We start from the raw sequence: 14,750 nt of genomic DNA, 5'->3' as shown, positions 1-14,750 counted from the left end.
TGTGTCAAGAACTGCAACGCTGCTGGGTTTTTCACACAACAGTTTCCTGAGTATACCGAGATTGATTCACCACCCAAAGGACATCCAGCCAACTTCAATATTAGGAAGTTTTGTAACTTAATGTTTTGTATACTCAGTTTATTCAGTTTCAGTACAAAATATTGCTCAACATTGTTTAATATGACATTAAAACAATGACATTCTTGGAAGTAGGAAAACTACAGACAGAACAGGTTTGTGTGTATAACTTACAAACAATTCATACTTAGAATAATGAGAGTAAAACAATTTGATGTAGCTATAAAATGACATGACATTGCAGTGGTATGACGAGCCTATACTGCACAGTATTCAGCATCGTGTACATTACTGGCTTGTGTACAGACCTCCGCTTCACACTGTGAACCCGGGTGGCCCTGCAAGCGGTTGGCTGAGGTCTGCAGGGTGTGAACTGTGCCTGAAACTGATCTACTCCTCCAAAACCAAAGTGTTTTTGTAACTGAGCTAATGGCTTTAGACACAAGGGGTCAAAGATCAGCAAGCAATAAGACAGACACTTAAGAAAAGAGTCCACACTGTGAGCACAGGGCACAGTGAAAAGCAGTTTTGATAGCTAATGCAATAACCACAGCCAGACATCAAACCAAGCAGACCGATAAGAGACCAGAGAGCAGTCAAACGCTGAGAGAAGAAAAACAGAAGAGGAGGACAAGTGAACTTCCATCCATCGCGATTGCTCTAATTTGTCCGACGTGTGACGTGTCCGATTGATTATTATCAGGAATCGCGTGGAGCGGCAATGGCCCCTCAATTGCTTGTTTCTGAACTCGGTCTGATCCTGGGAGAGTCATTTTTAAACGCAATCTACAGGCTGGGGCCTCATCCCAAAAAACACCCTATTCCCTAGTGCGCTACTTTTGACCGTGGTCAATGTAGGGAGAAGGGTAGGGAGAAGGGTAGGGAGAAGAGTAGCAGGAAGGGTAGGCAGAAGGGTAGTCAGAAGGATAGGGAGAAGGGTAGGGTGAAGGGTGGGAGAAGGGTAGGGAAAAAAGGTAGGGAGAAGGGTAGGGAGAAGGGTAGGAGTAAGGGTAGGTGGAAGGGTAGGAGGTAGGGTAGGGAGAAGTGTAGGATGAAGGGTAGGGAGAAGGGTAGGGAGAAGGGTAGGAGTAAGGGTAGGAGGAAGGGTAGGAGGTAGGGTAGGGAGAAGGGTAGGAGGTAGGGTAGGGAGAAGGGTAGAAGGAAGGGTAGGAGGTAGGGTAGTGAGAAGGGTAGGGAGAAGGGGACCATTTAGGACACACCCTGCTGGTGAGTTCACCCCGTCTGTGTTGGAAGATGGGGGCGTTGGATTGGGCTGGCTGAATGGGAAGAAGAAATCGGTCGGTCAGCCTGGCTGCTTCACAGACCTCCTGCTGTGCTGCAGGCTGCAGCAGACAGGCTGTGCTTTGTTGTGGTCCATCATTCAGGAGATGAAAGCTATTCAAATAATCAGCCATGTAAGTTCTGTTAGCTCTGTTTGGATTGTTTTAGCGAGAGTTGTTTTAATTAAAGGGGGTCGGGAAATGGGCCTGACCCGGGATGTTGTTCAGAAGTAAAGACAAGGGCAAACAAAGTTGTTCTCTTGTTTGTATTAATTTCCAAACAAGCAATGGAGTTGTGCTGTGGGGTAGTTTGCTGACCAGTTCTTGTGTGGGTAGTCTGTGTGTCTGAGTGTGGTGTGCATGTGCATCTGTGTTTGCGTGTGTATTCAAGGATGTACAGTATGCCACCTGGATGTGTTTGGAGGGAAAGGTGATGGCTGGTGATTTATTGTATTCCCATCAGCTACACTCCTTGTTGAAACAGTAGAGTAACGTCACCACGAAATACGACAAAAGCCTGAGCCAGGATTCCATATGCATTTCTAGAGCGCCCCACAATCATATCTCCAGCTTGTCACAGGTCAATGGCCAAGAGCCAAAGACTTACATCAATACTATTGAGTGGATGGCAGGCTGCAATCTCTTCCTATTGGCTTCAAAATGATTGGTTGACAAAGGGGTTGAAAGAGTATTTCTGTGTGGGGGAAACAGAGGAATAAGGTGTTGAGGGGGAGAAGCCTAAAGCACTTTCCTATACGTCCTCCTCCACCTTGTCGCCATCCATAAGGAAAGCGATAGTAAAACGTGGGTTTTGTACAGTTTTCTCTAGATAAGGGACTGTTATGCCAATCCCCTTCACCCTGACTCATTTTGTCCATAATACTTAACCATTTAAAATGGTTCTTAGAGGACAGCTGGTTTTCAGTCATCATTTGATAGAATAATATTTTCTTTGCTCTGAATCCTTCAATCTCATGCTGATTCTTTTGCGGTTTTGAAAAATTAACACTTTAGTCTATTTCTGTGTGTTTTTGTACGGTTGATAATGGTGGTGACAGTCTTATAAATACCATTTGAGGTCATAATGCTGTATTAAAATTAGACTCATAACAGATATAGGATTTTAATTTGATCACCCTTTTGCAGTGCAGCAAATGTAAAACTAGTAGTGTATTTGAGGTTTTAAAAGGCTTCTGAAGTTTGTAATTTCCACCTTGAAAATTAAGACTTGATTTTCCCTCACGAAAAGTGCATCAACAACTACAAAAATGTCCATTAATTACAATCCACGTAATGATTCACATTTCATGTTGCTGCAGGATTATTTTCCTGCTGTAGAAAACTGGCTTCAAATGAAGATCCTACATCTGTACCTAATCCTTGCATTTTCAGCAGACTCTATAATGTTCCACCCCACCGCTCTTCACACAGGAAGGTAAACAAATAAGTCTTCACTGACATTTGAGCATTACTACTTATGTGAGCCTCTTCCGTCGCTGGCTTGCACTGAAACGGTAATCAAGTGTAATGTTGCGATTGAACACCTGCCTAATTTGGATGAAGCATGCATGGTAGTGCATGCTTCGGGTGGCGAAGCATGCATGTCCCCCGGGTGGCGCAGTGGTCTAGGGCACTGCATCGCAGTGCTAGCTGCGCCACCAGAGTCTCTGGGTTCGCGCCCATGCTCTGTCGCAGCCGGCCGCAACCGGGAGATCCGTGGGGCGACGCACAATTGGCATAGCGTCGTCCGGGTTAGGGAGGGTTTGGCCGGTAGGGAGGGTTTGGCCGGTAGGGATATCCTTGTCTCAGTATGTAAAAAAAAAAAAAAATGTAATAAAATGTATGCACTCTACTGTAAGTCGCTCTGGATAAGAGCGTCTGCTAAATGACTAAAATGTAAAATGTAAAATGTAGTGTCTGCCGGGGATCTCTGGCGCTCTAATGTGAGATGACAGAACATTTCTGCATGTTCACTTCTCCACTCTAACTTCCTGGACCCAGCTTCACATGACACCATTGTAAACCATGTACTGTATTCCACTACTTGCTTCTATTGATAGAAGCTTAAGGCCGATAATTACTGTGTTTTACTGTCCCAGTCAAAATGGGAAATTATCTTTAGAGGAGTAGAGACGAGTAGGGGCATTGCCTCCTCAGCCAGTCATGCATACGTTCTTGTAGACAGTAAGGACTCAATGGATACTGTTCACGGGTCTTCAAGGGGAAATTATTTTTCACCACAGGTAGACAGCAAGACACAGCCTTCCCCGTCCCAGACCAAGCAATGAAAAGCAGTAAACATTATCAACAGGGAAACAGTCAGTAAATAATAGATGTAGTGCTGCCTACTGGCTGTTACATTGTTCAGTGTGATGTGTAACAACAAGAAACAACCTTCACTGTCCCAGTATCGACAGTGAAACAGAGGAGCTTAACATTAGAACACTGCTACTGTTATATTGTATTAGAGTGGCCTTTTACCGACCAGTAGATACATCCTGATGGCAGGGGGTCGAAGCAGTGACTGAGTGGGTGGTCTGCATTATGGATAATAAGGAAGGTTGTTTTCCTGAATTGCACATTTGTTCAGGAGGGAAGGGTCTGGGAGTCCAATGATAATCAATGCAGTATTTGTGATCCGAGGTAATTTGTTATGAATTGAAGCTGTTAGCAAACTGAAGTTGCAGGTTTGACAGAATATATGTGCAGATGTTAAATATTGCTGGGATGCTTATGCCATACTTTGAATTAGATATGAAAACTCAACATACATGTAAAGGACATTTCCTACATACAAGCCTGCCATTCGAACTGGCTCAATTCATTAATTGAAATGAATCCTAGTACAATATAAAAGCATATAGAAGCTGAATACAACCTCTTATAATGGAGACTGCATACGGTAAGAGACCAATATGTGCATTGATATGGTTTCCAGGACAATAGCCTTGAGTGCCAGGACACAAACTACAAATGGATGAGGCACAAATCATTTCCCTCTTTCATTTATTTAATGCCCCATTTGTTTGACTCCATTTGTATTGAATGAAAGAATTACTTAGAAAAATAAAGTCTAGCCATTCGTCACTGTTTTTGTTGCTGTCTGTATTGTAAGAAGGAATTCTGTGTCCTCAACTGACATAATTAGAACACCTTCTAGAGAATGTTTTGTTTGTAACTCACAGTTGTAGTGTGGATTTAATTATCTCCCAGCTACGGGTTTTAGAGTTCCTTTGATTCATTAAACAAAATGGTATCTTTTCAATTTGACTTGTTTGGTATCAGAACATCAAAATGTTCAATAATAACAACATCACTGTGTGGTGATGTGGTTCTACCTTTGAAGAAGCAGTCCTTGCTGTGCACCACGTAGATCCGTCTCTTCTGCAGGCAGGCGGTGCGGTACACCTCACAGTGGTTCTCGTAGAACCTGCCGTCGGAGCCGCACACCGGCACAAAGGTGGGCCGACACTTCTCCTGGCACACACACTCTGCCCGGCCCGTCACCTCCAGCAGCACACACTGGCGGCCCCTCCCACAGTATGTCCTCCTGCAGGGTCCTCCGTCTGACCCAGAGTGGACTGGAAGAAACAGAGAGAGAGAGAGGGAAGCCAGGGTTTAGGTGGGAAGAAACACTGACAGAGACTGGAATAGACAGGAAGAAAGCCAGGGTTTAAGTTGGTAGAGTGCCAGTAGACTCTGAAAAACAACATGTACTGAACAGCATCCTATCATACTAAGAAAACCCAGTATGAAAACAGGAAGGATGGTTGGACAGGTTGTGTTGGAGGACAGAACATTAATCACTTTGAACACCTGTTGTGTGCGCCAGAAAAAAGTGAATAAAATCACTGAAAATAACAGTGTTGTGATTTTCCATTCTGGTGGACTCATTAACACCTCCCTTGAAAAAAAGAACAATATATTCCATACACACACACATACACGCATTGCACCTTACTTCTCCTCACACATCCCTCCTAGCACCTGTCAGTCCCGGACCCCTCACCATGGAGGCCCCCTCACTCCCTGCTGATTGAATCTATTTGCACTTAAAGCAGGGCAAAAGCTGCTGAGGCTTGCAGTCACTCCACCTTGGATTGATCTTCCCAGGCCCTGGGGCTTGGGAGGGACCGCTCTCCTGGTGGGATCTGAGCTGGGATTTATGGAGCCTGTTTTGGGAAAGAGCTGTGCTGGTGTTATGAGCTAGGCTGGGAGGAGAGAGAGGGGAGATAGAGCTGGGATTAGCAGCTAGGCTGCAGCGAGAAAGGGATGCTGGGCTGGGGTTATCGGCTAGGCACCGGCGCGAGAGAGATACTGGGCTGGGGTTAGCAGCTAAGCTGAGGCGAGAGATGGATGCTGGACTGGGGTTAGCGGCTAAGCTGAGGCGAGAGATGGATGCTGGACTGGGGTTAGCAGCTAAGCTGAAGCGAGAGACGGATGCTGGACTGGGGTTAGCAGCTAAGCTGAGGCGAGAGATGGATGCTGGACTGGGGTTAGCGGCTAAGCTGAGGCGAGAGATGGATGCTGGACTGGGGTTAGCGGCTAAGCTGAGGCGAGAGACGGATGCTGGACTGGGGTTAGCAGCTAAGCTGAGGCGAGAGACGGATGCTGGACTGGGGTTAGCAGCTAAGCTGCGGCGAGAGACGGATGCTGGACTGGGGTTAGCGGCTAAGCTGAGGCGAGAGATGGATGCTGGACTGGGGTTAGCAGCTAAGCTGAGGCGAGAGACGGCTGCTGGACTGGGGTTAGCAGCTAAGCTGAGGCGAGAGATGGATGCTGGACTGGGGTTAGCGGCTAAGCTGAGGCGAGAGATGGATGCTGGACTGGGGTTAGCGGCTAGGCTGAGGCGAGAGACGGATGCTGGACTGGGGTTAGCAGCTAAGCTGAGGCGAGAGACGGATGCTGGACTGGGGTTAGCGGCTAAGCTGCGGCGAGAGACGGATGCTGGACTGGGGTTAGCGGCTAAACTGAGGCGAGAGACGGATGCTGGACTGGGGTTAGTGTAGTAGTAACATAAGCTAGCTGAACATTAAAAATAGACTTCTAAGACAATTGCACACACTAAGGATAGGGGAGAGCAGAACAAAGGGCAACTGGACACACTAATGCTAGAACAGACACATATAGTCTGACAAATTCCACTCAGGACACATACCAGAGACACGTAGGCGCCTAGGGAAATTGGACACCTAGATATATAGTCTGCTGATTCCCTTAAGTGCATGAGACTAGACATGTAGGCGCCTAAGAGAACAGCCACCATTATAAACTAATTGAAAGCAGATGGCGTTATAGGGCGTGAACAAGTAGGAAGCTTGAACTAAAGGATGATGGTGGGGAATGACTTCAGAAAGGAAACTTCATTTGCATAGGGGAGGGACATAATACTATGTGTGTATAAATATAGGAAATGGACTTCTGGGGGGTGTGTGTTCCGCGGGGTGTGTTCCGCGGGGACATGCCAGTGGGCTGTACAGTTGTAATAAAGAGCATGTTTGATTTTAAAAGTTCTGGTAAGCGTTGTATTTGAAAATGATTTTCCACGACAGATTTGGCGAGCTTGCCAGGAGGGACAGGGACTGAGGAATGGCGTTCAGGGCTGGAGATAGTTTCTTTGGACAATCTGGCAAACAAGGGTGGCCGCCCAACTAGACGGTAAGCAAGTTCTTACAATAGTTGAAATGTTTGTGTAAGATTGCTTCAGAGATCCTGTCTCAGCGAGAGGGGCGCCATGTAAGTCTCTCTTTCAAATTTCCTAAAAAGAAACCAGTAAAAACGAAAGAACTTTTGAATTCAAATAAATTTGCATGTATGTGTAATTTGGGGAATTGTATTAAATATAAATGCATGCGCATGTATAGAAAATGAGTGAATAGGCGATGTGAACTTTGCTTGTGTTAGGTGTTTAGTGGAGCATGCGCTCGTTCTGATCAGACCATTCGAATGTGTAGCTTAAATGATGCGCTTGTTTGCGCCATCTGGCTGAGATGGCTGGCTATAATGTGGGACAGCCCATACGGTAAAAACAGATAATGTAGGTAGAAAATCCTGTAATACCTCTTCAATAAAATTAGTAGAAGGAACGCTTGGACAGGTTACTTATGGATGCGGCTCTAAAAAGAGAGAGCTGCATAAATAAGTATGTAGGAAGCCATGATACCGCTCTTTAAAAAAGGAACATTTTTGAAGAGGTCTGCTTGGGTGGGATATTTACCGCAGAATGATCTGTGGATGGATATTTAGTAAATAAATACTTCATGGCTACCGCCCCAGAACGGGGGACTGAACGGATGAATATTTAGGACGCAGGAAAAACGTTAGCCCGATTGTGCGGCGTTCAACTGCAAAAGTAGCTTATAAATATTAGGTTGTAGGAAAAACGTTTGCCCGATTGTGCGGCGTTCAACTGCAAAAGTAGCTTATACGGTCAAAGCATAAATCAGTAGGTTGTAGGAAAACGTTAGCCCGATTGTGCGGCGTTCAACTGCAAAAGTAGCTTATACGGTCAAAGCATAAATCAGTAGGTTGTAGGAAAACGTTAGCCCGATTGTGCGGCGTTCAACTGCAAAAGTAACTTATACGGTCAAAACATAAATCAGTAGTTAAATAAATATTCATAGTTTCCGCTCTGAAAGGAGGACTGTACGGGTGAAATATGTAGGTGCAGGAAAACGTTGGCCCGATTGTGCGGCGTTCAAATGCAAAAGAAATCCTGCGAATAAAAAACCGCTCTGTCTAGCTAACAGGGTTTTGTAATTCAGTAGGTCACGCCACAATACTACTCTAATAATAGAAGAAAAGATCAGTATTGGGGGGGTGAATAGGATATGAAGACAAGCTGATCCGATTAGACAGTAGTCTCGTCATATTGTAGAAATCTTAGCAGTCTAGGCTTATGTAGGAGGAAGTGAATTAAGTCAATAAAGAAAGACTAAGTTGTTTTGAGGTAAAAACAAAGGGATTGAATGAACGGATGAAACATAAAAGTATGAATGAAAATGTTGTAAATAATGAGTAGATCTGTGTAAAAAAAATAATAAAAGGAACATTGGGAAGGAAAGACAAGTTGTGTGTGTGTGTTTAGGCAGAGCGTCCAGAGGAGGAGTGCGCAGTCTTCCTGTGACAGAGTAGAACGTGGAGGAAGGGTGCCTCTAAATACTAAGATAGAGGGAACGAAATTAAGAAACATCGAAGTAAAAATAAGTTGTAATCAAGGATAAAAACACTGATGTGATAAAGTAATAAGCGATCATAGTAGAATTACTAAAAACGGTGTCAAAACAAATAATAAATAAAAATACTTAAAAAGGCGTTAATCGAATAGTATAAATACGGATAGAAAAGTGTGTAACAAAACAGAAAGTAGGAGCGCCAATAAATTGAAATTATACTATAAAGTTTAAAAATGAATCTAGGTTGGTTAAGATAAATAGTGGAATCCAGGACACATTAAGAATTCGCGTACGGTGAAACAAAGAAGGAGGAAAAAACAGGCCGTCAGACACTCTGTGTCTACAGAAGCTACGGTCTAAAAAATAGCCTGCAGGGTAGACAGCGGTGCAAAATGGAGTGGCCAGGATAAAAAGGAGAACAGGGGTGGCTTGACTCACTAGTAAATTGACCATAGGATCAAACAATAAGAATATGGAGAAGAGGTAAGAAAGTAGAGACAAAATAAATAAATAAAGGTAATAGTAAGACGTTAGATAGAGATCTTAACGGAGCGGGCAGTGGACCTGTGTGGCTCAGTTGGTAGAGCATGGTGCTTGCAACGCCTGGGTTGAGTGTTCAATTCCCACGGGGGGACCAGGATGAATATGTATGAACTTTCCAATTTGTAAGTCGCTCTGGATAAGAGAGTCTGCTAAATGACTTAAATGTAATGTAAATGTAATCATAAAATTGATTAGAGCTATAAGAATAGAATAAACCAAACGGATAAAATGAATTAATAATGATATCTGTAAAGGGAAAAACACAGTGATATTTGAAGTACTGTACTAGAATAAGACATTAAGTCTTCTGTAGTATTCAGAAATAATGTCTGTACTATAAAGAGTAGGCTTTGATAAGAGAAATTAAGTGATGTGACAAATGAATTATTAATTGGAAAGGAGATTAGCTCTACCTCGGAAAAATAATAAATAAAAGGTGTATGGGAGTATTTAGGAAAAATAAATGAATAAATAGTGGCATGAAAACAAAAATGATTGTTTCTCCCTAGCATAGAGGGTTTTTAAAAAGCCATGGTGTCACTGAAAGACGCGCACATTAGTTCTACCGACTTCGGATTGAATATGAAAAAACTGGATAATGGGGGACGCCATTACCCGGTAACATTCTATCTTCAGAAAATACATTACTATAAAAGACAAATGTGGTTCCACTCGTCCTCGCAGACGTGCGGGTGATTAGTAGAACTATTGACAATATCTAAAAACAAATAAGAAAATAGCTCCCTGTTTTGAATATGGATATAGCGGGTTATGGGGAAAATTAGTGTAAGGTGACACTAGAACTTAGTGTGGTAGCAGGAAATGCCAATATACGAGAGTTTATTTCCTTGTCAAAATAACAAACAACTAATCGGTTTGAGGTTAGTGTGAATGGAATTTTTACTTGGCGGTGTATTGTCTCTGAGCGAACAATGAGTGGTTCATAGAGATTACAGTTTATATGTGGTCTAGAAGAAGTATTAGATCACGTTTTGACTTGACATATAGTAGAGTACAGATGGAATTTTATTTGTTAGACATTCTATACCGTCATTCTCTGAAAAATGTTCAGACGTTTATGGAATAAAAATTATTTGCAGATTAAAAGCTGACGTTGTGAAATTAACGATATGTATACTTTCTTTTCCAGAAAAAAAAGGGTTTAATCTTCTCTGGTCAAAATATCATTGGAGACTGTATTACTGTGGAAAGCAGTTAATTAAAGTCAGCTGCTATAAAAATATCTGGATAAGGCTAAAAAATGGAGTTCTGGATAAGTGAGTCCAGTCCCTGTGTGCTATTGGCTATGGTTTACTAGTAAGTGCACCATGTACTGGGAATGAATATACATTAGTAGGTTTATTGGAAGGGCTTTTTCCACTTCAGTTTCAATTTGGGTATGCAGAAGGATGGAAATGTTTTTTGAAAAATGTATTTAAGTTGTTCCTAAAGACAGGGGAGTGGAAACATTTTAATGGTGTCAAAATGCCCTGATTCCTAAGAATTTCCTGTGAAAGACTGATCACCTTTTACTAGAAATTGTTGGAACAGGTGGGATTTAATTTTTAAATGATTAAAAGACACAAGACTCTATTCAAAATGTATAATTACTTTGAAAATCTATTATGTCCCTGGGAAAATTATGAAGAGTTGTAGCCTTAAATTGAATAAGTTATTCAGATAGGTTTATTTTTTATTTTTGGTTTTTGCTATAACATGTGTTCATAGGTAAAATTATCAATTCCTTGGGGTTATGGTCTTTGGGTAATTACACAAATGTGCTTTGTTCATTCTGCATATAAAAAGTGATGTAAGTTATTCCAAAGGGTTTGTTGGAGTGTGGGTTTCTGTGAGGGTTTTGTTGATAACTACATCATCTGTAATTCATCTGAGAGATCACCAGTAGAATAAGGGAGTTGTCATGAAAGGTGACGTCAGAATGCTTTAGGGCATGGGAGAGAATATCACCACTAGTGGGTGTGGAGCTCATACCCGCCCTAATCGACTGAATAGTGAGGGACAACTGTGTCTGATGACCTGTGAACTGTATCAAATAATAGACATGTTGAAATGATATGGGCCAGGGTGAATTATGAATTAAAGGAATTGGGGTATTGAACTTTTATTACCAGGCCACTCATGTAAGAAAAACTGAGACAAAAGGGCTATTGGGAAAATAGATAATACTGGTAATAAAAGTGTTTAGTATAAATGTTAATTATTAAAGGGATGATGTGTATTGAATTGATCAGGTCAAATTTGAGTTAAAGTAAACACTAAGGATTGTTATCCTGAATATTGGGTTGGAAAATGTATAAACAATAAACATAACTGTTTAGTTATTTAGATATAGCACTGTTTGAATTTAATAGGCCTAGGGCCGCTCTGGAATCTAATCCTGGGACAAGGAGGTTGACAAAACTTCCAGAATATTTGATTATAGGTTTTTTGTTTCTTTTGTTTTATAATGTCATTGGAATTGTAATGATAAATTGTATTGTTTGATTGACTATAAAGGTAGTCTGTTGTGCGATGATACCCAAGAATGTAGAAGAAAGAGACCAACAATAACATTGGCATAGATTGAAAAGGATGGACGTTTTCCCCAGGTTTAATTACATTACAAATAGTGGTAATATTGCAACTGTGCAATTATTGTAATTTCTTTTTCTCTTTTTCTCGTTTGGTCAATTTATTTGTGTTTTGAGGAACATAAGGTTGTGAATATGTTCCTAAGGGGGGACTGATATCTATTTTAAATTGATTAGAAAAGATTTGAGAATGTTTTAAGAATGTATTTTACAGCAGTTGCTGTAGGGACCATCATTTGATTATCATTATGAATATTTCTGTGGCAGGAGGCCAGGTATTGAGGCAGAATGTTTACATAAGGCTGTTATTTAAATATTAAGATTTAGTGATCTTGCTATAAGAAGAAAGTCTGTTGTCAGGAAATAACCCATGTGTTAGTGTGTATGTCCTCAGGAAAAAAAAAAAAAAGAACAGCCAGAAATGGAAGGGCTTGGGCTGCATTCTGGAGACTGAGTGTACATCAAGATACACCAGGCTGGGGGTATACTTCTTACAACACTGCAGTGGTAAAGATTTTCATGTCTCTCTTTGGTGGGTGCATAAGTCTCACGAGAAGTGAGGTCCAGCTGAATAATGGGTGAGCTTGAAAACACCATGACAGAGGACGTGGAATCAGAGAGAGAGAGAGAGAGAGAGAGACTAGATTTCACTATAGACATACTGGGTTGAGTTTTGGGGCTACTTTAGACATACTGGGTTGTGTTTGGGGGCTACTTGTTTCATTTTTTAATGCATCATGTGAAAAAGAATAGATGATAGGATATTATACTCTAAACAAACATGTTAAAGGGATTGATATGGAAGCATATACAGTGTTGAATTAATTCAAGAAGAGATAATGTTAATTGTAGGTTATGCACATGATTATCAGTTGAAATGGAGCAAATGGGAAACTAAGTAAAAAATGACATGATTTGGGAACACCTCTCAGAACCTGGGGCCAAAAGGGGAAGACTGGGTGGAAGCATGAGGAAGCTTTTTAGGGCTTTTATTTTTGTGGAGTCCAGCAGAAAAGTATCCTGGAGGCATAGAGTCAGGTGAAGAGAGAGTGGGAATTGTCATGGTCTCAGATTTCAGTTTTCATTAATATATTTATGCATAACACATAACATTGTCAATACTGTTATGTTTGGTCTGTTGTTTTTCAAGTCTTATGTTTAGGAAACCAGAAGGAGAGGGGTTTGCCAGATTCAGATGGAATGTCAGTTTGTTGTGTGATGAGTGATGGAAGTAAGAGGATGTATGGTGCAATCATAGAACAGAGGCCATAAGTCTCTAAGTATGAATGCCTCACAGAAAGAAGGCAGAAACCTGAACCAGGACGAGAGGTTCCGCGTCTGATGATCCAAGGGGACCAGAAGGACCTCTCCCAGTGATACCAGGAGATCTAGTCCACGTTCGAGTGTTCCGGAGGAAGTGGGATCAACCGAGGAGAGAAGGACCCTATGAGGTGGCCAAAGCAACAAGAACGGCCGTCCAAGTGAAAGGAAGCCAGACGTGGTACCATCTGAACCACTGCAGCTGAGTCCCAACAGAGAGAATGATACAACCACATAGAGATGAGGACACAGAGGATGCTGATTCACCAGGAGGGAGCCCGGAGGGAGCAGGAGCAGCGGAAACGATTGAGACGCCAGGGAGGAGCCAAGAAAACAGCAAATCAAGTGAAGGCCAAAATACGACAAGTGCACCGACTAATGCACCCAGAAGAGGAGGAGAGGCCTCACAAGGCACAGAATGAGAACATCTTTTCCCTAAAAATTGAAACCTTCCAGATGGAAGTTAAGTCCGGCCTGAGGAGGGAGCTTCAGGTGAAGAAAGAGGAGGAAAAGTCCCGCAAGCTGAAGAACATGGGGATTTCCCCACAATTGACTTTCAAACTTTTGAATGGTCTTCTTTACAGACAATTGATGTTAGAACCACAAAAGAATAATGACATTGACATAACAGAAGTAACAGTGAATGCTAGTATAGAAACAACAGACTAATGCACAATCAAGATGTATGGTGGAAGCTGGAAGAGTAGAAAGGAATCAGCCGAACAATCCAAAAAGACTGACAAGGTTTGAATCTCTGTTCCACCTCAACTTATAACAGAAGCTGGAGAACTGAAGTCTATCTCAATCATAAGGATCAAACCCTTACCGGAGATGGCACTCTGTGGATGGACACATCACCAAACAAAGGGACAAGTCGTTTGGGATCCGAAAGGATGTGACCTGACATTAATCAAAGAAAAAGACGAGAGGGTGCTCATCATGAATCAGATTGAACCAGTTGAAGGTGAAGAATTAATAGTTGAAATAACAAGAACAACAGTGACCGAAGGGAGTAGCACCATGGTCATTAAGATTGATCCTACCCCTGCACCTGAACAGGAAGAACCTGTGACAACGACAAGGGTGGCGGCTGCTGTGACGACCACAGTAGCTACCACTGAGATGACATCGACCTCCCTTACCAAGCAGATCACTGTACCCACAAAGCAACCTGAGACATCAGAGTCAGGAGAGTTTTTTACTGACATTTGGAACTTTCTGATAAACTCTAATGATCTACCTCAAGATAAGAACATTGAAAAAGCGACAGAATTAGATATATTAGAACCACTCAAGGACAGCACACGAGAAGAAGTAGTGAAGAACGAGTGGTCCAAATGGGCTAAGTATATGACAAACAAACACAGAATGGACAATTGTATTTTGTGTAGAAAATCACATTTGTCTGATCTTTTAATAGTTTCTGAACTGTCATCATTTAAAAACTGTGTAAGTTGGAAAAAGGACCATTGTACCAATAGAAAGTATTCTATTCCCTTGTGTGACATAGAATATAGGATTGCTCTGGGTAAGCACTAGGGGTAAAACTATGTTGAATAAGACCATGTTGGGAGACAATGATTGTGATGCCTATAACATTAGGACTGAATTAACTGTACCTCAATTAGACAGAGGTACCGTGATTGAAGGAAAATATGAATGTTTTTACAGACACCACACCGAAGGAATTGATGTAGGAAACACCACAGTAGAAGTGATACTATTTGGGTGTTAGAGAATGTGGGAGTTCGTAAAAGTAATGA

General features: G+C 42.0%; 1 protein-coding gene across 2 annotated transcripts in view; it reads right to left on the bottom strand.

Annotated features, from left to right (window-relative positions):
• Window positions 1–14,750, bottom strand: part of LOC139537744 (follistatin-related protein 4-like) — a 237,334-nt gene that overhangs the window by 108,205 nt on the left and 114,379 nt on the right. For both annotated transcript variants that reach the window (XM_071339454.1, XM_071339456.1), the window contains exon 4: window positions 4,697–4,939. In XM_071339454.1, coding sequence (XP_071195555.1) covers window positions 4,697–4,939 — 243 coding nt within the window. The remainder of the gene's footprint in view (window positions 1–4,696; window positions 4,940–14,750) is intronic.

Source organism: Salvelinus alpinus, chromosome 13 (genome assembly GCF_045679555.1).
Source record: "Salvelinus alpinus chromosome 13, SLU_Salpinus.1, whole genome shotgun sequence".
Classification (NCBI taxonomy): domain Eukaryota; kingdom Metazoa; phylum Chordata; class Actinopteri; order Salmoniformes; family Salmonidae; genus Salvelinus; species Salvelinus alpinus.
This window is presented reverse-complemented; position numbering and strand designations above follow the sequence as displayed.